We start from the raw sequence: 25,954 nt of genomic DNA, 5'->3' as shown, positions 1-25,954 counted from the left end.
CGTTTAAGATTCGTGGTTTAAAAAATGTGTTTGTCAACATATCAGTTGCCTACATAATAATGAGAACTTCCTAGCCTTTTTGATTAGGACTTTGTATCCTTTGAATTATACAGGCTATAATGTTCAATATATTGCCCAAGGAGAAGTTAAGCTTCTCCCACCATGTTGTATGCTCTAATAACATGTGGTCTTTAGTACGGACAGGGACCTCGTTTGTTGAGTGCAGATGTGAGCCAAACTGATGACACTTTGCTCTCAGCTTCAGGATGTGATGGCTTTGGTTACACAGCTTGAGGCTTCAGTGGATGGGCACCTCTGTTGTGGGCTGGCCGTGGGGATCCAACAGACACCCAGCACATCCGAGTCCTCCAACCGGTCCTCACTGGTGGACAGCCCAATTACTGCTCGCACTGAGGTTGACCCCTCACCTGTGTTCAATTGGGAGGTCGCCCTGGGGCATAGCAGGCGGTGAAAGACTTCCCAGGCAGTCACACATAAGGCCTCCCTGGTTTGTCTGACAAACAGGTCCCAGGGGTTGTCTGTGGCTGACACTGTTACTGAGCCAGACGCTGCTGCCTGTCCTGTTTCGGAGGAAACCTCTCAGCCTGCAAGATCCGGATAATCACAGAGGGTGGTATTACCGATAGTTGGGAGCCCCAACATTAGGTGCATTATGGGGCCCCTTAGGGATATGGCTGCCAAGAAGGGAAAGAAAACCAATGTGCACTCCATGTGCATACTGGGTGGAGTCATTCCAGACGTGGAAAGGGTCCTCCCAGATGCCATGAAGAGCACGGGGTGCAGCCAATTGCAGGTGGTTGCTCATGTCAGTACTAATGATGCGTGTCACTTTGGATCAGAAGAGATTTTCTCTGGTTTCGAGCTGCTAACAGAAGTGGTACAGGCTGCCAGTCTTGCTTGCAAGATGAAAGCAGAGCTGACCATTTGCAGCATAGTTGACAGGACCGATTGCGGACCTCTGGTACAGAGCCGAGTGGAGGGTCTGAATCAGAGGCTCAGACAGTTCTGCTACCGTGTAGGCTGCAGATTCCTCGACTTGCACCAAAGGGTGGTTGGGTTTCGGGTTCCGCTGAATAGATCAGGTGTCCACTATACGCAGGAGACGGCTACACAGGTAGCAGGAACTGTGTGGCATGGAATGGACGGTTCTTTAAGTTAGAGGGTCTTTCGGAAAACACAAGAAGGGCTTCAGCTACATAGGGTGCAGTCCGAACACAGGAAGAACGTAGATACAGGAACCATTGGCATAACAGCTGTAAATTGTCGTAGCTGTTTTGGGAAAGTACCAGAGCTCCAAGTGCTAATAGAAAGCACTGATGCTCATATTGTTACAGGCACTGAAAGCTGGCTAAAGCCAGAGATAAACTCAGCTGAAATTTTTGCGAAGACCCTAACGGTGTTCCAAAAGGATAGGCTAAACATGGTTGGTGATGGTGTGTTTGTTGCTGTTAGAAGTAGTTTATCTTGTCGCAAAATTGAAGTAGATAGTTCCTGTGAGTTATGGCAACTGGAATAAAATAATAATTGGATCCTTTTACTGACATCCCAATCCAGATGATAGAGTTACTGAAAGGTTCAAAGAAAACTTGAGTTTGATTTCAAACATGTACCCGAAACATACGATTATAGTTGGTGATGACTTTAATTTACCCTCCATATGTTGGCGAAAAAAAAAGTGTTTAATTCCAGAGGTACGCATAAAAATGTGCTAAATGCATTCTCTGAAAATTATTTCAAGCATTTAGTTCATAAACCCACGCAAATAGTAAATGGTTGTCAAAACACACTTGACCTCTTAGCAATAAATAATCCTGGGTTAACAACGAGCATAAAAATGGACACAGGGATTAGTGAACACAGGGTTGTCATAGCGAGATTGAATATTATAACCCTCAAATCCTCCAAAAATAAATGAACAATATACCTATTCAAAAAAGCAGATAAAAAAATTCAGTTGACGTCTTCCTGAGGGACAATCTCCACTCCTTCCAAATTAATGATATAAGTGCAGACAAGATGTGGCTTGAATTCAGAGAAATAGGATCAGCGGCAATTGAGAGATTTATACCAAATAAATTAACAAACAGCGGAGCTGATCCTCCTTGGTACACAAAAGAGGTCAGAACACTGTTGCAGAAACAACGAAACAAACATGCCAAATTTAAACAGACGCAAAATCCCCTAGATTGGCGACATTTTACAGAAGCTCGAAATTTAGCGCGGACTTCAATGCGAGATGCTTATAACAGTTTCCACAACGAAACTTTGTCTCAAAACCTGGCAGAAAATCCAAAGAGATTCTGGTCATATGTGAAGTAAGTTAGCGGCAAGAAACAATCAACACCTTCTCTCCATGATAGCAATGGAGATACTATCGAAGACAGTGCTGTCAAAGCAGAGTTACTAAACACAGCCTTCCGAAATGCCTGCACAAAAGAAGACAAAGTAAATATTCCAGAATTTGAATCAAGAACAGCTGCCAACATGAGTTACGTAAAAGTAAATATCCTCAGAGTAGTGAAGCAAATTAAATCACTTAATAAAAGCAAGTCTTCTGGTCCAGACTGTATACAATTAGGGTCTTTTCGGAGTATGTTGATGCATTAGCTCCATACTTAACAATCATATACAACCGTTCACTCGACAAAAGATCCGTACCCACAGACTGGAAGGTTGCACAGCTCACACCAATATTCAAGTAAGGTAGTAGGAGTAATCCACTAAATGACAGGCCCGTATCATTAACATCGATATGCAGCAGGATTCTGGAACATATATTGTGTTTGAACATTATGAATTACCTTGAAGAAAACAGTCTATTGACACACAGTCAACATTGATTTAGAAAACATTGTTCTTGTGAAGCACAACTAGATCTTTATTCGCATGAAGTGTTGTGTGCTACTGACAAGGGATTTCACATCGATTCTGTATGTCTGTATTTCCAGAAGGCTTTTGACACTGTACCACACATGCAGTTTATAGTGAAATTGTGTGCTTATGAAATATCGTCTAAATTATGTGACTGGATTTGTGACTTCCTGTCAGGGAGGTCACAGTTCATAGTAATAGAAGGAAAGTCATCGAGTAAAACAGAAGTGATTTCTGGCGTTCCTCGAGGTAGTCTTCCTTACGTATATAAATGATTTGGAAGACAATCTGAGCAGGTGTCTTAGGTTGTTTGCAGATGACGCTGTCGTTTATAGACTAATACAATCATCAGAAGATCAAAACAAACTGCAAAATGATTTAGAAAAGATATCTGAATGGTGTGAAAACTGGCATTTGGCCCTAAATAATGCCAAGTGTGAGGTCATCCACATGAGTGCTACAAAGACTCTGTTAAACTTTGATTACACAATAAACCAGTCACATATAAAGGCCATAAATTCAACTAAATACCTAGGAGTTACAATTACGAACAACTTAAATTGGAAGGAACACATTGAAAATGTTGTAAGGAAGGCTAACCAAAGACTGTGTTTTATTGGCAGGACACCTAGAAAATGTAACAGATCCACTAAGGAGACTGCCTACATTATGCTTGACCATCCTCTTTTAGAATACTGCTGCGTGGTGTGGGATCCTTACCAGATAGGACTAACGGAGTACATCGAAAAAGTTCAAAGAAAGACAGCACGTTTTGTATTATCGCGAAATATGGGAGAGAGTGTCACAGAAATGATACAGGATTTGGGCTGGAAAGGCGTTTTTCGTTGCGACGGAATCTTATCACGAAATTCCAATCACCTGCTTTCTCCTCCGAATGCGAAAATATTTTGTTGATACCGACGTACATAGGGCGGAAGGATCACCACGATAAAATAAGGGCAATCAGAGCTCGTACAGAAAGATATAGGTGTTCGTTCTCTCTGTGCGCTATACGAGATTGGAATAATACAGAATTGTGAAAGTGGTTCGATGAACCCTCTGCGAGGCACTTAAATGTGATTTGCAGAGTATCCATGTAGATGTAGATGTAGATGTAGAATGCAGCTGGATGAATTCATCAAAAGTCCAATGTTTCCACATGTAAACCCCTGTCATTTCCAAGGAATGGTCTGGATAAGGCCCTAAAATGACAGTAACTGTTACTGGTTGAAATATTGGCAGTTTTCGATGTTATGGTTCATCATTTCCTGGAGTTATTCACAGATGATGGTTAATTGTTTGCTTGTTCAATGGATTATAAATGAAGTGTCTCACTGTAATGTCAAACGAGTTAGTTTACACTCATAATGCCCATTAACAGCGAAAAATAGGACAACTTACTGACCATTTTTACAATTGTCTTTTCATTAGTCTTTCCTACCATTAATTCTTTTTTACGTGCAATGATTACACTTAACTACAGTCAAACACATCAACACACATACCTTATACACATTTTTAAAACTTCTATTGAGTACAAGCAGTTGTCAAGCAAATATAATGATTTCATTTGTGCTTGAAGGTTATTTTGTCGCGTATTACATTTTTACTTATAATGCAGTTGAAATCACAATAAATGGTAATTACTGCAAGCAGTTTCAATAATCCTGTCAGTAGACAATTGTCATTTTGAGAAAAATTGTACTTCACATCTTCACAAAGCTGTGTCTGCTGTTCTCGCCTCCCGATCAGAGTAAATCTGTGGAGCAGTGGACGCAATGTCGTCAAGACGTGAATTAATATTTCTCTCATGATGACTGATCAAAATTGGTTTTAATATTTACTATTCCCCTCAAAGATCTGAACGTATAATACGATGTACCGTAGGCAAATAAGCAATGCAGTTCAGCTATGTGGACTTTAGAATGAGATTTTCACTCTGCAGTGGAGTGTGCGCTGATATGAAACTTCCTGGCAGATTAAAACTGTGTGCCCGACCGAGACTCGAACTCGGGACCTTTGCCTTTCGCGGGCAAGTGCTCTACCAACTGAGCTACCGGAGCACGACTCACGCCCGGTACTCACAGCTTTACTTCTACCAGTACCTCGTCTCCTACCTTCCAAACTTTACAGAAGCTCTCCTGCGAAACTTGCAGAACTAGCACTCCTGAAAGAAAGGATATTGCGGAGACAAGGCTTAGCCACAGCCTGGGGGATGTTTTATGTGGACTTTGTTTGCACGCTCTCTGCTACTGCGCATGTGCAGTTCTTATTCCTCCACTGTTCCGTCTCTTTGCACAAAAGTGTCATCTTACGTGACGCGAGCTATAGCTGAGTACCTGGTATTAACCAGATATGCATGTATTTCAATTTTCTACTATTCCATCCCCTCTCTCTGTCCATCTACTTCTCCCCTTCTCTCAGTCCACTTCTTCCACCTTTCCACTCCCTGTCCATCTCTTCCTGCCCCTCGCTCATTCCAACTGCTCCTCCCCCCTCTTCCATCTACTCCTTCCTCCTTTGTCCGTCCGTTCCTGCCACCTCTGCCTGTCCATCTCTTCATCTTCCTCTCTCTGTCCACTTCTTCCAACCTCCCACTCTCTGTCCATCTCCCCCCCCCCTCCTCTGTCTATTTCCTTCTCCCCTCTCCCTGTCCACGTTCTCCTCCTCTATCTCTCCCTCTTCGAAACTGAACTGGGAGGAACATATTTGGCATGTCTGCAAGAGAATAACAAGAGTAAGCTATCTCATGTGAAACTGACAGATGCATTCACTGGTGAGTATCTGAAGGTTGCATATTTCATTTTATTTCAATCGCACATTTCCTATGACATAAAAAAAAGTAATCAGAATGATGTGCAAAGTTTCACTTAAGGAACTGCCATCCACTCTTTATCAAGCTCCAGATATTAACTGTTATTAATCTATACACACACACAGCATTGCTTTATGCAATAAGCAATAAATAAATAAATTCAGCACCAGAGAGATGGTACACTCTCACAATACAGAGTCATGGTACACCCTCACAAAACCAGATGCAAACTGAATCTTGATGTACCAAGACACAGACTCACAAAGACTGCAAACTCCCACAAAATAAGATGCTAAAATTTTTTTTAATAAACCTCCAGTTCATGCTTGGGCATTGCCCTATAATATTTTCAAAGTTAAGATGCATAACTGGTTACTCAAACACCCATTTTACAAGACAGCTGAAATATCTGAAATAAACGTGGCTGACATTAGTACTTAAAGACGTTTCTAAAAGATAAGGAGCTAAATTGTAAAAATTTCACTATAATAATTATTCTCAGTTGTATATTTAATGTTCAATCCTATTCCACGGTAAGTAGTCAATAGTGAATAAACTGAATACTGAATGTTGTAATGGTTTTCACGCCCGTTTCAATACCTTATTTTATTTTATTTAACTCAGTATAAAGTGTAATGGCCACTACTTCAATTTATTGGGAATATAGGCCTTTTGATAACAGAAAGTAATGCAAAGTATTTTAATATTTTGTTTACAGTTAATATACTTACATTGGCTCTAGCTCCTTTGCGATTTTCTTTGCTTTGCTCCACTCTTCAGCAGAAATAAAGGTGTCTATTGCTTCTTTAATCATGTCAACATTTAAGTAAAGTTGAGCAGCTAAATTATATTGCTGGGCCTGTACTAATTTTGGACCTACAAAAGAGGCACTGCATGAACACATTGATACAATGCTATAACTGTTAGAAGATTCATTTTCATACACTGAATACAACAAAATAAAAACAAATGAATTGATGAAACATGACTACAAGTTAACTTATAAGGATGTTTCAAATGAATAATTTTCCAATTGCTTTTTTTTTAATACTCTGAGTACTTTAATAAGATTCAAGACACTCTCTTGTATTTTCATATTTAATTTGTTGCTTTTGTGCCACATACACTGATGTGCCATATAGCTTTTCTCAGTGCCCCAGACATGTTGCTTTGATGTTTCTGTAAACAAACTGAAAAATTATGGCTGGTCTCACGTAATGAGTTACCTCGAAGTAAGTATGGTGATGTTTTGGAATACCTTATAATCAGTCAATGACTCAAGACATTAACTGACAGAATTAAATGAGTCCCATAGTGACATCCACCTATAAAAGATGAGACAGGCAGATTGCCTTTAATTACAAGTCCATTTCATTCCTTACAGTCTTTTAAAATGTTTAATAGAGTGGCTAACAATAGAATATTAACTCATTTTCACAGCATAACTTGTTTTGTTTTCATAAAAGAATTATCAACACAGAGAAGCATATAGGATCTCACAAATGATGTCCTGGTGAGGCCAAAAAACAAGAACTATACTTTCTAAAAGGAAGCTGTGCCAAATGGGAAGCTGCAATATAATTACTTTATTCAGTGATTATTTTTGATAGCATTCACATTATCTAACAGAACGTACAAATATAATACCTCAATGTAAATATTATGCAATAATTAAAAAATTGACAATATCTAACAGCATCAGTCATAACCTGGTAGCAAAATCTTACATAGTTGCATAGTACTAAGTAAATATGGCTAGCAGTTGTCATCATGTGCCATTAATTATTAAACATGAGGGAGCATTTGTGTATTTGATACAGCTCTGAATAAGACCAGACACACAGAGACGGGCTGTCTATGATCAACTCCAGTTAGTAACCTGTACCAAATTTTGGATATAGTACGACAAGGTATTCACAGGAAAGCAGCTTCTGAAGTGGAAAAGAAGAAACAAGAAACTGATCACAGACATCCTTTGTTTGATCACGAGCCTCAATGACCAAGATTCAGACAAATAAAATGCATCTTGCTGGCAACTACAGCAATTCCTTCCTCCCCCAGAACTTGCTGAGTGGAACTTTGAAGAGATTTTTTGCCTGCCAAAGAGGAACCATCTGCAGGTTCACATCTGCCTTAGCCAGTATTACGCTGTCATATTTCTTTGTCAAAGTAGATATGTCAAATATTTGTGTTAAAGAAATTTGATGGTGAAATAAGAGAACTTTGTCAAATCTCGTCAAAGAAATATGATCAAATCTACGACCTCGTTGTAGATTTGGTCACAAAAGTTGCTTGTCTTTTGTTCACTGCAATGTACGATGTTACCACTTGGAGCACTAACATCACTGCAGCTACCTGTCACAAGTAGTTCATTAGTAAACATGTAAACATGCTGTGTACCATAAACTACAAAATTAATAGAAATGTATGATGCTGATGAGGCATTTTACAACGTGAGGTATCCTGGGAAGAAAAATAGATTAAGAAGTTTGTGGAGTTCCAAAAAAAATTGTGGAGGTCATTAGTCATGAAATACAGCCAGGGTGCATGGCAGATGATATAAAAAAGAAAATTAATGGCTTCCGCTCAAGCTGTTCTCACAAGAAAGCAAAAGTACGTATCAACACACTTATTTAATTCACTGTACAACATATATTTACATGACATACAAATGTTTTACATAATTTTTTTCACTGCATATACTTGAAGCACACAATGATGTTTACATAACATACAAGTAATTTACATTATTTATTATTATTATTGCAAATGGTTAAAAGCAAAAGTGGATCCAGTGCACAGGCTGTTTATAGTCTACAAGTGAACTGGTTGCACCTACTCAGGTTCCTGGACCAGACCACAGTGGCAGATAGTGTGTGTAATTTAGAGGGCACAGAAAGTGGCAGTGAACATGGAGCACCCATCTTAGAAAAAAAAAATTGAGGCAAGTGCATTTGTTTGAATTTTACATTACGAAATGTGACTGTCTTGCCAGAGCACTTTCCAGCACCATTGTAAAATGTTTTCAAGTCTTCTCTAACTGCTCATCCATGTACTGGACCTCCACAGGCAGCTTGACAAACTATAGGTTCCATTTGCTGTAGATCCTCAGCACTTTGTGACCCAAGATAAGTGCAACTTCGTATGACTATAGACACTGTTTCCTGATGGGTGTACATGTGTTTTCTCCTCTTGGTTAACAAACTCTGCAGTGTGCAGGCAGCTTGTGTAATTATAGTAACTGTTTCTGGAGGTAAATTGACGGTAATAAAAATCCTAAAATGACTGACAAGAATGCCAAAGCTGCTTTCCACTAGTCTTCTTCCTACCTGTAACTGAAAACTTTTTCTTCTTTAGTGATTTCCTTCAAGTGGTATGGTTACATAATGTTATAACTCAGAGAAAATGCTTTGTCTGACAGCACAACCATTAGAGTTGTAATATTTGTGTTCCCTAGCTTTCTGACTTCATGAATGTTCAGAACAGATCGGTCAATGAGGCACATCCATAGTTTGCTTTTAGAAAACGCTCCAGCATCACCAACATGCCCATTACTTCATGAATCAACAAACAAGAATTTGTAGGTAGCATCTACCATGGCACATAAAATTATGCTGTCAAAGGGTTTATAATTGAAGAGGTGAGAGCCACTAGCTTGTGGACATTTGATGTGAATATGCTTTTCATCCACTGATCCTATAGTGTTATAATAGTTCCAATTTTCCTTGCCATCTTTTGCAATTTGCTCCTGCTCTTCTCTGCTTGTGGGTAACTGTAAATAAAATTTGGGGATATTTAAGGTAATATGTAACTAATGTTTTTCGTTTCTGAATTTAGAGCATTTCATTCCTATATTTAAAGCTTGAAATAGAGGTTTACTCTTCATCACAAGAGGAGACTGAAGTCACCTGCAATGAGCCATGACCACAGCCCCAGCAACATGAGCAATCTCCCACAAAGAGAAGAAAAGTGACAACAGATGTTCTTGTGGATGCCACCAAAACATTAACAGCAGTGGATGATATGAGCAAGAACAAGTCCCAGCCTATCCAGGAAGATTGGTACAGTGCCTTTGCCACCCACATCACAGCTGAACTGCAGGAGATGGATAACGTGCAGGGGAGAGGGGTATATTTTTCGCAATGGGCACTATGCACGGTATAAATCATTTCCTGATATACAGGTGGGATATGCCGCAGGTGACAGTTCCACAATCACAGTCACAATCACAGCCACAGCCATCCCCCTCTGTATACATTCAGGAAACTTTTCAGAGGAGGAAGACACTCTTTAACACATAAAAAATTATGACCTCTCCATTCTACTACATCTATTTTTGTACCCAGGATGCCTCATGTTGTAAAGCACCTCATCACCTTCATACATTTCTATTAATTTTGCTGTTGTTGGGACACAAAATGTATATTTTACATTGTTCTAAAATACAAATAGTTCTTAATGCAATTAAAGTGTATTAAACATTTATTTACCTTTAGGTATTGGTCCTTTAGTGACTTATAAACTGCTTCACATGTTTCAAGGATGACTTTAGTTAATGTTCACTATGGCATTCGAGTGCTGTACTGTAAGCTAGAGTAACTTTTTCCTGTAGCAAGAAATCGGGGTGTTACTGTGAGCCTCTCTTCTGCAGATATAGCAGTTCGTAAGTGAGTATTGTGCTTTGTTGTACGAGGAGCCACTTTGCTGAGGGAATATTGAAACATATTCTGATCCAGCCTTAAGTAATTTATGTATAACTTTATGTCCTCTACTTGCATCTCACGTAACAAATTTTGTTGAATGCTTTTATCCTCCTATCATAAGATCCATAGCTTCACCCAGGTATGTTTCTTTTTTTCCCCTGCTTCTCTTCCAAATGCGCACACAGTGAAATTGTGGTGCAAGCAACTGCTGCACATGATTACAAGTTGTTGCTGTCAGCCCCCTTGAATTTTGACGAAAAATACGACAACAGTGTAATATTCCTTTTCAGGGCCACGTCAAAGAAATTTGATGACTATTTGATCATATTTCTTTGTCAAAGAAATATGATAGTGTAATAACAGCCTTAATGGAGGTCGAAGACCTCAACAGATTGAGAACTGGGGAGTCACAATGCAAAGTCAGGGAATGAGGCTTCGCGAAGACAATGAAATTTGACAGTGTGGTGACCTGCAAAAGCGAGAACATCTGCTAGTTTCCAGGAACCCGTCATTATTTTCTGTCTGTATTTTATTAAATTTTCTCTGTAACTGATTCTTTGTATGTAATTAATCTCTCTGTGTGTGTTATTAATGCTCTACCAGTATTCTGGTAAGTTCCTGTCCTGGGCACATAAATAAATCTACTTACAGAAACATAAAGCTTAACAATTTAGCATATGTAAAACTTATCTACATTAGACAATGAAACCAACCAATTTTTGAAAATATAATGTAACTGGATACATAAAAAAATCTACTCACAAAGTGGCGGCAGGAGAACACACACATAAAAACATTGAAATTTGCATGCTTTTGGAGCCAGTTGCTCCTTCTTCTGAAAGAAGGGTTGATGGGGAAGGAAGAGAGTTAAAGGAAATGGACTGGTGAGATTTCGGAAATGGGGAGAGTTCAGAAAAGTCACCCAGAGTCTCGGGTCAGGAAAGACTTACCAGATGGGATAAGAAGGAAAGACCGATTATTGGAGACTGCACCAGACAATGTTTGAAAGCCTGAGAGCTTAAAGGTAGACTATCTTCCACCTTTAGGCCCTCAGGTTTTCAAGGCATTTTGATTTAGATGTCTTTGAAGCTTCCAGATAAGTGGAAAAGCTAGTTCCCTTCTTTTATATCCCCAACTCTTCCATTCTGGTTCTATTCAGATTATGCTCAGATGTCGGAAGCAAAATAAAGCAGAACATGGTAAATTCTTACAATGCAACTGGACAGAAATCTATTATAGTCCTCACATATAGACTGCCTGAAACTTAATTAAACAGCCTGGCATTTGCTATTTCAATCTTAGCCTAAGTAACCAGAAGAGAGACAAAGCAATTGTGTACCATAACTACTTGATATATGGTACTCTCTCTTGAGGAAATGCTAGTAACTTGACAAGAATATTAACCTAATGGAAAAGGAGTTTCCATCTATATTAAAATTTAGCACAGTGTAAAAAATTTAGAAACTAAAAAAAATGTATAGAGTAACATATAAAAGCATGCGTATGTGAGCTTAAATTAAATAATTGTAACAGTGTATAAGTCCCCATTGGGAAATTTTCAGCTATTTCTGAAAAACTAGGATTCTTGGTTGTGCTATCTGTCACACAGAGGAAAGCAAATTGATGTTTGTGGGGGATTCCATGTAGATATTCTGAAAGAGTCCAATAGAAAGCTTGACCTTGAAGTATTACTTGGTTCTTTCAATTTTACATCAGTTATTGACTTTTCTACTCAGGTAATACAGGAAAGCAGCATACTGATAGATAATGTTTTTATAGGACAAGATACATTTAATCAAATAAAAACTTTTCCTGTCAAGAATGGTCTGTCTGATCATGATGCACAGCTAGTTACAGTATATGACATAGCTCCATACAGTAATGCAAAAAAGTCCTCCAAAATTGCATATTTAATTAATGATTTAACAACTGCAAATTTTAGGTAAATCTTGCAACATAGACTGAGATGAGGTGTACATGGAACCTGAGGTTAATTTTAAATCTAACCTGTTTCTTGATACCTTTGTGACTATATTTGAAAACAGTTTCCCTAAGAAAACAGTGAAGCATAATAGTAAGAAACAATCTAAAAAGCCATGGCTTGCTAAAAGGATAAAAATATATAGTAAACAGAAAAGGGAAACGTATCTTACAACTAGAAGCAGTAATGATTCATAAACAGTCAAACATTACAAAAACTACTGCACTGTGTTAACAGGGTGTATATGTGGACAAGAAAGAAAATTCCCAGATTTTTCCCGGATTTCCCGGTTAAAATTACACATTCACCCGGGTGAAAATACACTTTTTCCGTTTTAAGTGGCAGTATACTCTTCCTCGGCGCTGTAAAACTCATCAATCCTTTGAATGTTTATGGTTTTATATACCGACGTAGAATTTCCCGGCTCTTTAGAACACGAAACTCCTGGGAGAGGAGAGGCGGAGGGGGGGCATGTACGCTGATATTTTCGTATTACGAAGGTATAAATTTGAATCCCACCAAACACCGCAGGTCACTTTCCGAAGCATTGAGATCGAGATTGCTTTTGTAAGGCAGTCATAGCTCATGTCACTTGATCTCGCACGCTGATGACAGCAATAGGACACGTGATGTAGTCAGCCAATAGCAAGAGCACTCTTAAGTAACGCGAACACACAAATAAGGGAATTTCATGGTGTTGCATTAAGATACATCACACAAATGTGCCAGTAAAATTTTTAATAACGACGTAAATGTCTGATCTGGGCTCGAAATTCTTCTAAATGGTCATCCTCAAAGAGTTGATTTTTAAATGGAATCAAACGTTTTGTGATTTAAGAAATTCATCATACATTCTCGCACATTGTTCATCTTGCGCAAAAGGAAATTCGCTTTGAATGTAACACTTTTCAAACCACCATTCGCAATATTTTCCCACGACCTGTTAGAAATAGGTTCGTTTCAGCAGTTGCAAGAGAATGCCAGATAACAGGCGTCACCGCGATTGCACAGCTACGATGACACAAGAAGCCTTATGTTCTACGTGTAAAACATTAAAGATCTTACATTATGTCATAAAAGAAACAAGACATCAGAGGATACTTCAAGAGCATCGGAATTTCGTGAATCATACTAAAATGCATAATTCGGCTTGAAGTGCACATTCGTATGTCCATATTCAGATGTAAATTTTCTTGGAGTACCAGTGCTGTATTATCTCATGTTTGGATCTTTATTATGGTATAATGCCATACATGCACTTGAAATGCAGCGAACAGTTGAAACCAGCCAAGAGTGTGAAATTAAACACTTCGTTTCAAATAAATTGACTGCCTCAGCAGAAAAGATTAATAAAAGCCAAATCTCTTTAGCAAACCGACAAAAATAACTTCATTGTTCTGCAAGGCGATTAATGCTTGACCGCCAGAAAAGTGGAAATAAAATCTGAAACTAAAAACATATTTTAGGCTTCCGTTACTAAGCGAAGGTATTTTAATTCATTTGATAGCTCCTGGAGACAAAAATCCATTTCATCATCATTTAACGTGAAAGCAATAAAAGGAGACGAAACAACAAAATCACTGAACGTAAACACGGGTCAGGTAGAGACAACCCACCTCCCCACCACAACTCGGACTGCTCTGTGCATCAGCCCCAGATTTACTATATTTCCGAACCGGGGCAATATTAGGTAGTGGCGCACAGCCACACTTCTGTAACCAGAAGCGGGGAAGGTACTACTCATTGTGACTAAACTGTGTATGCGCAAGAGCCCACCCGCAACTGCTCAAACGACTCTAATTTAAACAGTTGTCACGTCACGATCAGCGGAGGCAATTTGTTGTTATGAAGCATTGCACAGTCTTCCTAAGCCTTCAACACACTGTGCTGTTAGCAGACACTTGTATGAGCACTGTGTTTTGTTGTTGTATATGGTGCATTTCCTTGCAACTTATGTCCCCCCCCCCCCCCCCCTCTCGTTCACGTTTTGTTGTTGCAGTATTATTCTGCAGTAGCGGGATGCAGTAATATCCTTTGTTAGAGTATTGGTTCTTACCAGTCAAAATCACAAAAATTTAACTGAAAACGAAAACAATGAAAAATTCCCAGAATTCCAAACAATTCCCGAGTTTTTCCCGGTTTTCTCCCAGATGGAAAAATTCCCGGGTTTTTCCCGGATCTCCCGGTTGTCCCCGGTCGTATACACCCTGGTTAAGAAAAGTTTTTAAAAAGTCCAGAAGGATGTGCATTATGCCAGAAATTAGCACCTCTGATAATAAAATTAAAACAGTTTGGAATATTGTTGAAAGGTAAACAGGACAACTGAGATCATAAGAAGACTGTATTTCAACCACAGTCAATGAAATGTTTGATAACAAAAAGTCAGAAGTACAAAATATTTTTAATAATCATTCTTTAAGGGTTGTAGAGATCATAGGATCCAGCTACTCATTAGATGAAATTCAATCCACCTCTTCTACTGAAATTAGGAAAATAATAAATTCACTCAAACGTAAAATCTTGCACGGATTTGATGGCATTCCCAACAGAGTACTAAAAGCTGGTTACCCACAGATAAGTATGATTTGCAGCCACATATGTCGTAGCTCCCTGAAACGGCATTTTTTCGGATAGGCTGAAATATGCTATTGTTAAACCATCACATAAAAAAGACAATAGGTCTGATGCTAACAACTACTGCCTAGTCTCACTTCTGACAGATTTATCCAAAATTCTGGAAACAGTAATGTATTCAAGGGTAGATTCGCATATTTGTAATAATGAAGTACTAACAAAATGTCAATTTGGTTTTCAGAAATGATTTTCAACAGAAAATTCTATATACTGTATATGATTTCACTGATCAAATATTAAATGCTCTGAATAACCGAACATCACCGTTGGGATATTTTATGATCTCTCAAAGGCTTTTGGCTGTGTGAATCATTAAATTCTTGCAGATAAGCTTAAGTACTATGGTATGAGGGAGACAGTGCACAAATGTCTAGTTCATATTTAACTGGAAGAATGCAGAAGGTTGAAATTAGCAGAACAGATAGTATGCAAAAATCAGCACAGTCCTCTAACTGGGGAGGTATCACGAATGTTTGGTATTGGTTCCCTTGTTGTTCTTAATGTATATTAATGACTTGCTACTTTATATTCATAAAGATGCAAAGCTAGTTATTTTTGCTGATGACACAAGTATTCTAAGCACACCCAACAAACAAAAATTGTTCTTCTTCTTTTAGTGTTCAATCCTGAGGTTGGTTTGCAGCAGAGCACCATTAATCTCATCTGTCCAACTTCCTTTTCATTTCCACGTGTGTTACACCCAAAGAATTAGCTCAGGTAATTGTAAATAATGACTTGCAGAAAATTATTAAGTGGTTCTCTGCTAATGGTCTCTCACTAAATTTTGAGAAAACACAGTATATACAATTCTGGACAGTAAATGGCATAATACCATTGATAAACATGAACAGAACTCTGTTGCTAAGGCAGAATATTCCAAACTTCTGGATACGAGCATTGATGAGAAATTGTACTGGAAGAAATAATCGATGAGCTGCTGAAATGGGTAGGTTCAGCTACTTATGCTGGTAGGGTTACTGCAAATTTTGGTGATAAACATATTAGTAAAAGTACTCATTGCACAAAAGTGTGTAATCGGAATAATAGCTGGAGCCCAGCCAATATCACCTTGCAGACATTTATTTAAGGAACTCAGGATATTAACAGTACTTTCACAACACATATATTCACTTATGAAAATTGTTATTAATATCCCATCCCAATTCAAAAACAATAACAAAGTGCATAGCCACAACACTAGAAGAAAGGATGATCTTCACTACTCTGGATTAAATCTGACTTTGGCACAGAAAGGGGTGGACTGTGCTGCCACAAAAATCTTTGGTCATTTGCCAAATAGCATTAAATGTCTGACAGATACCCAATCAGCATTTAAAAACAAGTTAAAAAGCTTTTGAATGACAACTCCTTCTACTCAACAGATGAATTTTCAGATATGAAGTAGTAACTGTAAAAGGTCATGTAGGAACACTTATGTTAAACTGACACATTCCACGTCATAACAATATGTTGAATTCATGCTCTATGGAACAAGTATTAATGTAATGTAACCTTCCAGAAAAAAATTATCAGGGACATGTACAATACAAGGCCAAGAAAATCTTGCATGCCACTATAAAGAGATCTAAATATATTAAATATTCCCTTGTCGCACTTACATGAAATAACTCTCTTCACAAATACTAACTCTGAACTGTTTTTTACAAATAAATAACTTCTGGCACATGTATGAAACCAGAGACAACAAAAGCTTCATGCTTCATACAAACAGACTTCATCTCTTTGCATAGACCCCACAATATATGGGGATGAAAATACATAAGACACAAATATTTGAAGGGCTAAAAAAAGGTGGTACAGAAATGCTATTAATCTGCTGAGAAATCTTTTAATGACTATCTGATCATTTGAGCAGATTGAAGAAGGAGCCACTGGCTCCTAAAGCTTGCCCAATTAACAACCTTTTACGAGTGTGTTCCGCCACCACTTGGTGAGTAGATTTTTTATCTGCCCAATTAAATTAAATATCGTGTTCTGTGTACAATCTATTACAGCTACAAGCTGATGACTCTCCTGCACATGAAATCAATGATTTAAATTGTATATTATGAGACAATAAAATACTGATTCTGACCAATGTCTTATGAAGTAATAAATAGTTTTAGAAATAACAATTAACATATATGGTTACATGTGACTTTTGTGAAAATTATCAACATACAAAAGCGAGAAAATACATGACATATCTTTAAACAATACCACAGTAAAAAAACTGATGCACACTAAGGAATATACATAACAACTGTAACAAACAGTATATTACATCTGTTTAGATTCAACCTTACAACAGTTCAAATTCAGCCTACTCTAAATTTTTAAAGTCAAGCACATCAAACAATTCAGTATGCCATCTGATTCACTCTGGGCCAATATATCATTGAATTGTAGAATGAACTAAAATTTTCACCTACCTAAAATTTTGGCAACCTCAACTGCTTGCTTTTCCTCTAAAAACCTGTTTGTCAGATCAGCTGCTTTACTCCACGCTTTTAAAATAAGGTTATGATCTTTAGTATTTGAAGAGTTTACCTGTAAAACCACACTCATCTAGTTTAAGAGCAGGTTAAACAATATATACCAAATAGCAATGGAACAATATATGCATGAGAGTGAATACCTTTAGAAGGCAGTCAATTGCAGCCTTGTACTCCCTGTTCTGTTCCCATTCATGTGCCTGACTTACCAGACTGTTAGCATCTTTAGAACCCTTAACTCCAACTTCTCTGTCATATTGCTCTTTCAGAGCAGCCAAATATGTTGGAAGATATTCTTTGCATATTCGAAGTGCATCTGCCCACATTCCGGATTGCTGAAAGCATATGCCAACTGAGTCTGCATCTCTTAGAATCATAAAAATATACTTATGTCCATATATTTAAAAAAAAAAAAGGAGATCCTTAAATACATTTCACCATTGTGACATTGTCTAAATTAAACGTGGTGGGACAACACAGATGCACACGAGGTATGGAGCATGTCAGCAGCAATATTCAAGTTGTAGCAAAGTATCCAAATAAAACCATATATGGCCAGATCATTGGCAACTTTGAAATCAGAGCCAGACATCACAATACGGGGTGGGAGTAAAACATCATCGATACCATCATTTCATAGAGGAGGGAGGCAACATTCAACAGGAGAACAGGCAAAATCAATTGCACACTACAGCCCAGATCCAATACCATATCCTTTTCCCAAGTCTCAAAAGAAGTCCAACTAGCACAACAGCTGTCCACGACATTGTAGCAGCCTTAGAGTCATACTTTTCCCGCCAGAATTGTATCATGAGCTGTGAGAGATTGTTCTGTGTGCTCAGTGACCCACCAAATACATTCACCTGGTATGAAGGCACAGCCAATCTCAGTGAATGTGGTGTCTTGCGCACATCACGTGAACAAAAGAACAGTGGGATCATGTCTTGTTCAAAATAAGCCTGGAAATTGATTATTACTGTCTGTTCAACTGACATGTCTCTGAGGTACTTTACAACCATGGATAGAGCAGAGAAAATTTTTTCTTGCAGTGGTCTGATGACTGGTGTGAGGAAATGACATTCTACAGTGGCATGTGTGCCTTTTTCACTGTACATATGAATCTGGGATCAGTATAAATGATGACAGTTCTTGACCACACAGGGAAGGCCAGGGTAACTGCAAGATGAGGACATATAGCACCTAGAGTTCCCAGATCACTCCACCTAACTAAATCTGGATGAACATGTATAAGATATCTAACCCAGATGATTGTATTCCTAACTTGCCAACATGGACCAATGTTAGACCAACTAAACGTGCTGGTCCAGCAGTATCAAGGTGCTATTACGTATGTCACCAGCAGGGAGAAACCACACACTTCATATAACCATACAAATACACACAAATTTGCTGTACTCAGATCCATTTTATACTATTAAAATAAAACATTATGCACTTAATAAATCAACAACAAAAAAAGCATCTGCAATCAAGAATGGAAACTCAGAAAAATTTACTCAAAGATTCTCCAACAGATCACAATCCAATATTGGTGACAAAACACTTCACAAAAGACAAGAGGCACAGTACACAAATAATTTCCAGCTGTGATGTATTTGTTCTAATTGATTCATAACTTAAATAAAGATAATCAAATATATTACGTTATGTTACCTTATCAAAAAGACTAATTGCAATTTACATGCAATACTTAAAATTCTAATGAGAGAAAGTTTTGTTTGTCAATACACATTCTTAATTAAATTTGCTTCAAAACACTTAATATAACTGTATGAATCATTTCTGAAAAACACAGTAATTGTGTGTGGGTGGGTGGGTGGGTGGGTGGGTGAGTTTAGTGCCTATGGGCACTCAATAGCGAGGTTATCAGTATCCTTACTCATATGAAAAGTAATGAATGTGTAGAGTAGTAGTAATATATGACCATACACGTTAAGACAACAGGAAAGAAGAAAAGATGCTACACATAAGACTAAAACACAAGCAAAGCAAAAATGGAGCTAGAAGGAAGGCACAAGAAAATGTCACTGGCTGACCACTTATGTAAAATATGGGCGAGCCAGTCACCCCATGAACATATTAAAACCATCTACCTAAAATCTTGGTAAACACGTTGGACAACGCTCAAAACTTTAAAACGTGAATCAAATTCATTTGATTATTACTTAAAATAGACTGCAGATCCTTCGGCAAATCAGCCAAAGCCCACTGGCCGGAAAATAAAATGCAGTCTAATAAAACATGGTGCACAGTGATATGTATGCCACAAGCACCACACGCTGGAGGGTCCTCTTGCTGGAGCAAACACCCACGTGTCATAGGGCTACAGCCTATGGGAAGGCGAGTCAGGAGGACCTCATCCTGCCGACCTGGCTGGAAGGAGGTACGCCACAGCAGAGTTCTGGGCTTTATGACATGGAGCTTATTGTAGTTACTTCGAGCCATTTATCCTCCCACCGATGCAAGACTCTTAGAGCTCAACAGTGATGTCATAGTACGCAAGGAGTGGCACACTGAAAGACCTGAGAATCAAGGCACGCCTCCATGGCTGCGAGATCCATCCTTTCAATTCCCACAATTGCCTGGTGCCCTGGTACCCAGCTGAAAGACAACTCCTTTCACAGCCGTTGCAGGTGGAGGTAGCCATTCTGGGTAGTCTGGACAACTTTATCTGCTCAGTACAAACGTTTCAGAGAGTGAAGGGCACTCAGCGAATTGGAACAAACAAGCAATTTAGGGGTCGTACTGGTTCCACACCAAGTGACATCAGCACATGCTGCACGTGGATCCCAAACAGCATTGTGGCTTGTGGACCATTGGAAAAAAGTGCTCCAGAGGCAGACGAGCAACAGTCTGGTGTGTGGGTAAAGTCAGAGCTGCGAGGAACTTACATACCTGATGCACCATGAGGAGCCGGTGCCGGATGGTAAGTGGCGGTTCCCTGCCTCAACACAGAGGCTGGGTACAGGACTGGCCGGATAAGCATCCGTGCCCAGACGAACCCCTAATGGTGGACAGTGCCAATGATCGACAAATAAGAAGGCCCCGCTGACGCATACACCGTGCACCCATAGTCCAGCCGTGAACATGTGAAAGCCCTATAAAACTGGAGCAGACGCGCCATGTGTGCTCCCCAAGACCTGTGGCTACAGCACTTTAAGATGTGGCAACCATAACAATCTGGAGAAAAAAATGAGGCTCAGAAACCTCACTGAGTCTCTAAAATGTAGGATGCTGTCCCCCATTTGACAAGCAGGTAAATTAAAAGTACGATGAAAATGATTAAAATGAACACACACACACACACACACACACACACATATACTTATCTGCAGAAAATTGAAAATCTATCTTTGCAGCCTGCTCCTCTAACCGCTACACTGTAAGTTGCAACTGGTGAGCCACTGTTGCAATTATGGAGGAGGAATAGAAAATAGCAACATTGTCCACAAATAAAGAGCACTGTACAGGACTGCTTACCATAGATCCAATACTGTTGATGGCTATGGCAAAGAGGGCAACACTTAAAACACTGCCCTGAGGGACACCATTCTCCTGTTCAAATCGATCTGACACTGAGACACCAACTCGGGTCCTAAAAAACCAGTGAGACATGAAAGACCATGTGAAGATGTAGAGGTGGCCACGAAAGCATCACTGATGCAGCTGTGCGAGAATGCAGTGTCTCCAAGTAGTATCATATGCCTTACTGGTATATCAGTACAGTGATGGTTACATAGAAAAGACTGCTGAATAGCCGCCTCTAGCAGTCAGGTTGTCAACAGTGGACCAAAATCTCCAGAAACCACACTGAGAGTGGCTAAGGAGTTGATTGGTCTCTAACAACCAGACCAGACGGCGGTCAACCATTCACTCCAGTGTCTTTCCTACGCAGCTTGTTAAGGCGATACTCTTGTAACTACTGGGAAATGTACAGTCCATTATTGGTTTCACGAGAGGTATCAGAACTGCCTCCCTCCATGAGTTCAGGAAGTTGCCTGTCTACCACATAAGATTAAAATATTTTAGGGGAACTTCCTTTGACGCCACTGGCAAATGGCGAAGCATGCAGCATTGGATTTGGTAGTGAATGGGTGCAGTATCACTAGTCTCAGACAGTGCTGATTCGAGCTCCCACATGGAGAAAGGAGAGTTGTAGGCCTCAGAACAGTTGGATCTGAAGTCCAGGTTGCCCCTCTAGACAGCTGCATGGTAGCTACTAAATGTCGGATCCTGGCTTGCATTGGCTATATTATTTGCAAAATGATCGGCCAGCTTCTGAGCGATGTCTCTGGGTGTCATTCGGAGACACATCTGTTTCAACACTGCTGCTATTGGTAAACGACTGTTTACCAGATATCGTCTGGATGACTTCCCATACTTTTGAAGAACAAGTGGAACAGCTGATGGCATACAGGAACTCCTGCCATGACTGTTTTTTGTTCTTCTTAATGACGCTGTGAGCCTTGGCTCTCGTGATTCAAAAGGCTGTGAGGTTGTCTGCTGTTGGGTGGCATTTAAACCGTTGAAGAGCTGCATGCCTGTCCCGGATGGCTGAATGGCACTCTTCTGTCCACCGAGGTACAGGTTGCCTCCTAAGAGGTCCAAAAGACTTTGGTATGGATAGGTCAGAAGCATGACAGATGACACGCATGATGTGGTCCACCCATTCCTGGACACTCTCATGGTGTTCAAACACAGCCAACTGGCTGAACAGCATCCAGTTAGCCCTGCCAATCATCCATGTTTGGGGCTTCTGTTCCAGCAATCTACCATCCAGTAGATGAATATGGATTGGGCAGTGGTCACTGGAATGAAGGCCGTCAATGACCTCCCAGTGAACAGAGTAAGCAACGGCTGGAGGATAAAGAGATAGGTTGATGGCCACCACATTTTGAAAGCTTCTATTCTCTTCTTGTCCAAACTATTTATCGTCCACGTTTCACTTCCATACATGGCTACACTCCATACAAATACTTTCAGAAATGACTTCCTGACACTTAAATCTATACTTGATGTTGACAAATTTCTCTTCTTCAGAAACGCTTTCCTTGCCATTGCCAGTCTACATTTTATATCCTCTCTACTTCGACCATCATCAGTTATTTTGCTCCCCAAATAGCAAAACTCCTTTACTACTTTAAGTCTCTCATTTCCTAATATAATTCCCTCAGTATCACCCGACTTAATTCGACTACTTTCAATTACCTCGTTTTGCCCACATGTGTCCTGAATCCATTCATGTTCCATCACATAGTGGGAGCCATCTATCACAGGCGTAGTACTTTCATCCTGACTTCCTGCAGGGGCCGGAGGGGGGATGGGGGGGAGGGGCACATAGGTGGAGGTTCAGTTTTTGGGCAAGATGATTGCCACAGCCCAACATCAACCTCCATCACCTCTGAAGAAGATTCGGAAGAGACCTCAGATAGGATGCCATCGACGTTATCAGACTGTGTATCTCCTGCTTCCTTCAGTGGACAATTCTCTGTCTTCAACTTCGATTTTTTGGTCTGAGGCAGCTTTGGAGCAACAACCTCAGAAGTGGTAGTGGCTGTAACAGCGCTGGGCGGTGCACAAGACTTGACATGTGGAGTAGCAGGAAGGTCCACAATGTCAGCAACCACGGCCTTTTCTGGAGTTATGGGAGGAGGGGCAGGCTTCAAAGGAACTGCACCAGCACAAGTGCATTGACAAACACAGGTACTAGTGCTGACAGTAGCAACCTCCGTTTGTGTAGCAGCATCAGTTTTCATGACAGGCTGTTTCAAAACAGAAGAAAAGGAGGCAGCAAATGAGGGCAGCTGCATGAACTTGTATAACTTCTTGGCTTCACCATATGGGATGCACTTTATTGTTTTGATCTCCTGGATCTTCCGTTCCTCAAGGAAATCTCTGCAGTTCCTGCTCCACACAGGGTGATCCCCAGAGCAGTTAACATACTTTTGAGGAAAGGAGCAACCAACGCCATCATGGGCGGCTTTACCACACTTCCCGCAAGTGGCTTCTCCTTTACAGCTAAGAGTAGTGTGTCCAAAGTGCTGGCATTCAAAACACTACATTGGATTTGGGTAATAACGTCATACACTTAGGTGTAAGAAACCTGCCTTCACATGCTCTGGTAGTTTTGTGCTGTTAAAAGTAAGGATAAAAAGAGTCTGATTTTACAAGATCACCATACACCCATTTCATAACATGTTGTGTGTTGACAATGCCTTTCTGGGACCATTCGGCTTCCAGTTCTTCTCGGGGAATGTCAACTAAATCCCTGCAAGTCACAACACCTTTGCTGTAGTTCAAGGTGTTGTGCAATTCAGTGTCTATCGCATACTACCTGAGGCGTTGAGCTTTCGGCAGGTTCTTGACTTGTGGGGAGCTAGATGTTTCAACCAGCAGGGTCCCATTGCACAAGTGCGTAACAGATTTTAAGGTGCCATCAATCCCTTCTAAGCCTTTCTGTAAGTAAAATGGGGAAACTTTTTCAAAACTACCCTCTCTTCTTTTAACTATAAGAAACACATTCTTTGAAACAGCATGCATTCTGTTACTACCGACTGAATCAGAAGGACTGGCTACACAAGCCCTCTTGTTAGATTGGGTATTGGTACCTTCCAGTGGCCAACTCTTTCCGCTGGGAGGGGGTAAAGAAAATTTTGGAGGATCCATTTCGGTCCCACGAGCAGCTAGGGAAATAAGGGTTCACTGAGACAGAGCCTCATGTGCCTGAGTAAGCCTTCCACAACTGAGTGCAGCAGATTCCCCAGAGGGGAACGACTGTTCCACCTCAACGGCCATGCATCCAATCAATGTGCAGCACAGCTTGAGACTGAGGGTTTTTTAATAGAGGTTTATTACCACACCTTGAAATTATTATTTTTTTTTATTGAGGTTTATTACATCCTTGCAATCTGGGCAGTGAAGCAAAGATCCCCATTGCTTGAAACACACAATGTTGCACCATCATGCTGAATGGTGGTCGCTGAAGCATGCCCAGAGCTTAAGCTGACAGAGGACTGGTGGCACTTACCAGTCCCCAGCTCAGAAACCATGGGGTCACCAAGCCTGTACCCAGAAAATGAATGCTGAGCCCCTGAGGGTACAGTAATTAAGGAGCTGAAAATTATGTATGACTCTTTAACAAGGGAAATTGTATTAATATTGCTAACATGGGCTACACTGAAACTAGGAGTGAAAACGGCTATAATGTATAAACTGGTTTAGTGGGAGAAAACAGCATTAACAAATTATTTGCGTAACTGAAACTGGGTATTTCTAAGGAGCAGCTCTTTCAAGAACTGTTTTTTCATTAAACTATACAAATGACCATTTTTGGGGAAAATACTGTTTGTTCAAACAAACTGATATGAATTTCAGAATAAAATTCCATCACCAGCTGCGCAATCAGGAAATACACTACTGGCCACTAAAATTGCTACACCATGAAGATGACATGCTACAGACGCGAAATTTAAGCGACAGGAAGAAGATGCTGTGATATCCAAATGATTAGCTTTTCAGAGCATTCACACAAGGTTGGAGCTGGTGGCGACAATTACAACGTGCTGATATGAGGAACGCTTTCAACTGATTTCTCATACACAAACATCAGTTGACCAGTGTTGCCTGGTGAAATGTTGTTGTGATGCCTCGTGTAAGGAGGAGAAATACGTACCATCACATTTCCGACTTCGATAATGGTCGGATTGTAGCCTATCGCGATTGCGGTTTATTGTATCGCGACATTGCTGCTCACGTTGGTCGAGATCCAATGACTGTTAGCAGAATATGGAATCGGTGGGTTCAGGAGGGTAATACGGAACACTGTGCTGGATCCCAACGACCTCCGAGATGACAGGCATCTTATCCGCATGGCTGTAACGGATCATGCAGCCACGTCTCGATCCCTGAGTCAACATATGGGGACGTTTGCAAGACAATAACCATCTGCACGAACAGTTTGACGGCGTTTGCAGCAGCATGCACTATCAGCTTGGAGACCATGGCTGCGGTTACCCTTGACGCTGCATCACAGACAGGAGCGCCTGCGATGGTGTACTCAACGACAAACCTGGGTGCACGAATGGCAAAACGTCATTTTTTTGGATGAATCCAGGTTCTGTTTACAGCACCATGATGGTCGCATCCGTGTTTGGCGACATCGAGGTGAACGCACATTGGAAGTGTGTATTCGTCATCGCCATACTGGCGTATCACCTGGCGTGATGGTATGGGGTAACACTGGTTACACATCTCGGTCACCTCTTGTTCACATTGACGGCGCTTTGAACAGTGGACATTACATTTCAGATGTGTTACGACCCGTGGCTCCACCCTTCATTCGATCCCTGTGTAACCCTACATTTCAGCAAGATAATGCATGACCGCATGTTGCAGGTCCTGTACAGGCCTTTCT

General features: G+C 40.1%; 1 protein-coding gene and 1 non-coding gene across 2 annotated transcripts in view; both read right to left on the bottom strand.

Annotated features, from left to right (window-relative positions):
• LOC124605475 (intraflagellar transport protein 172 homolog) overlaps positions 1-25,954 on the bottom strand; it is a 320,057-nt gene that overhangs the window by 55,694 nt on the left and 238,409 nt on the right. The window contains exons 24-26 of the mRNA XM_047137189.1: positions 17,664-17,855; positions 17,458-17,575; positions 6,439-6,583 (exon numbers count right to left, since the gene is read on the bottom strand). Of these exons, the coding sequence (XP_046993145.1) occupies positions 6,439-6,583; positions 17,458-17,575; positions 17,664-17,855 (455 nt within the window). The remainder of the gene's footprint in view (positions 1-6,438; positions 6,584-17,457; positions 17,576-17,663; positions 17,856-25,954) is intronic.
• On the bottom strand, positions 4,882-4,956 carry Trnas-cga. Its single transcript has one exon. It is a non-coding gene; the product is annotated as a tRNA-Ser (tRNA).

This window comes from Schistocerca americana, chromosome 3, assembly GCF_021461395.2.
Source record: "Schistocerca americana isolate TAMUIC-IGC-003095 chromosome 3, iqSchAmer2.1, whole genome shotgun sequence".
Lineage (NCBI taxonomy): Eukaryota > Metazoa > Arthropoda > Insecta > Orthoptera > Acrididae > Schistocerca > Schistocerca americana.
Note: the sequence above shows the minus strand (reverse complement) of the source record. Positions and strands in the feature narration are given on the sequence as shown.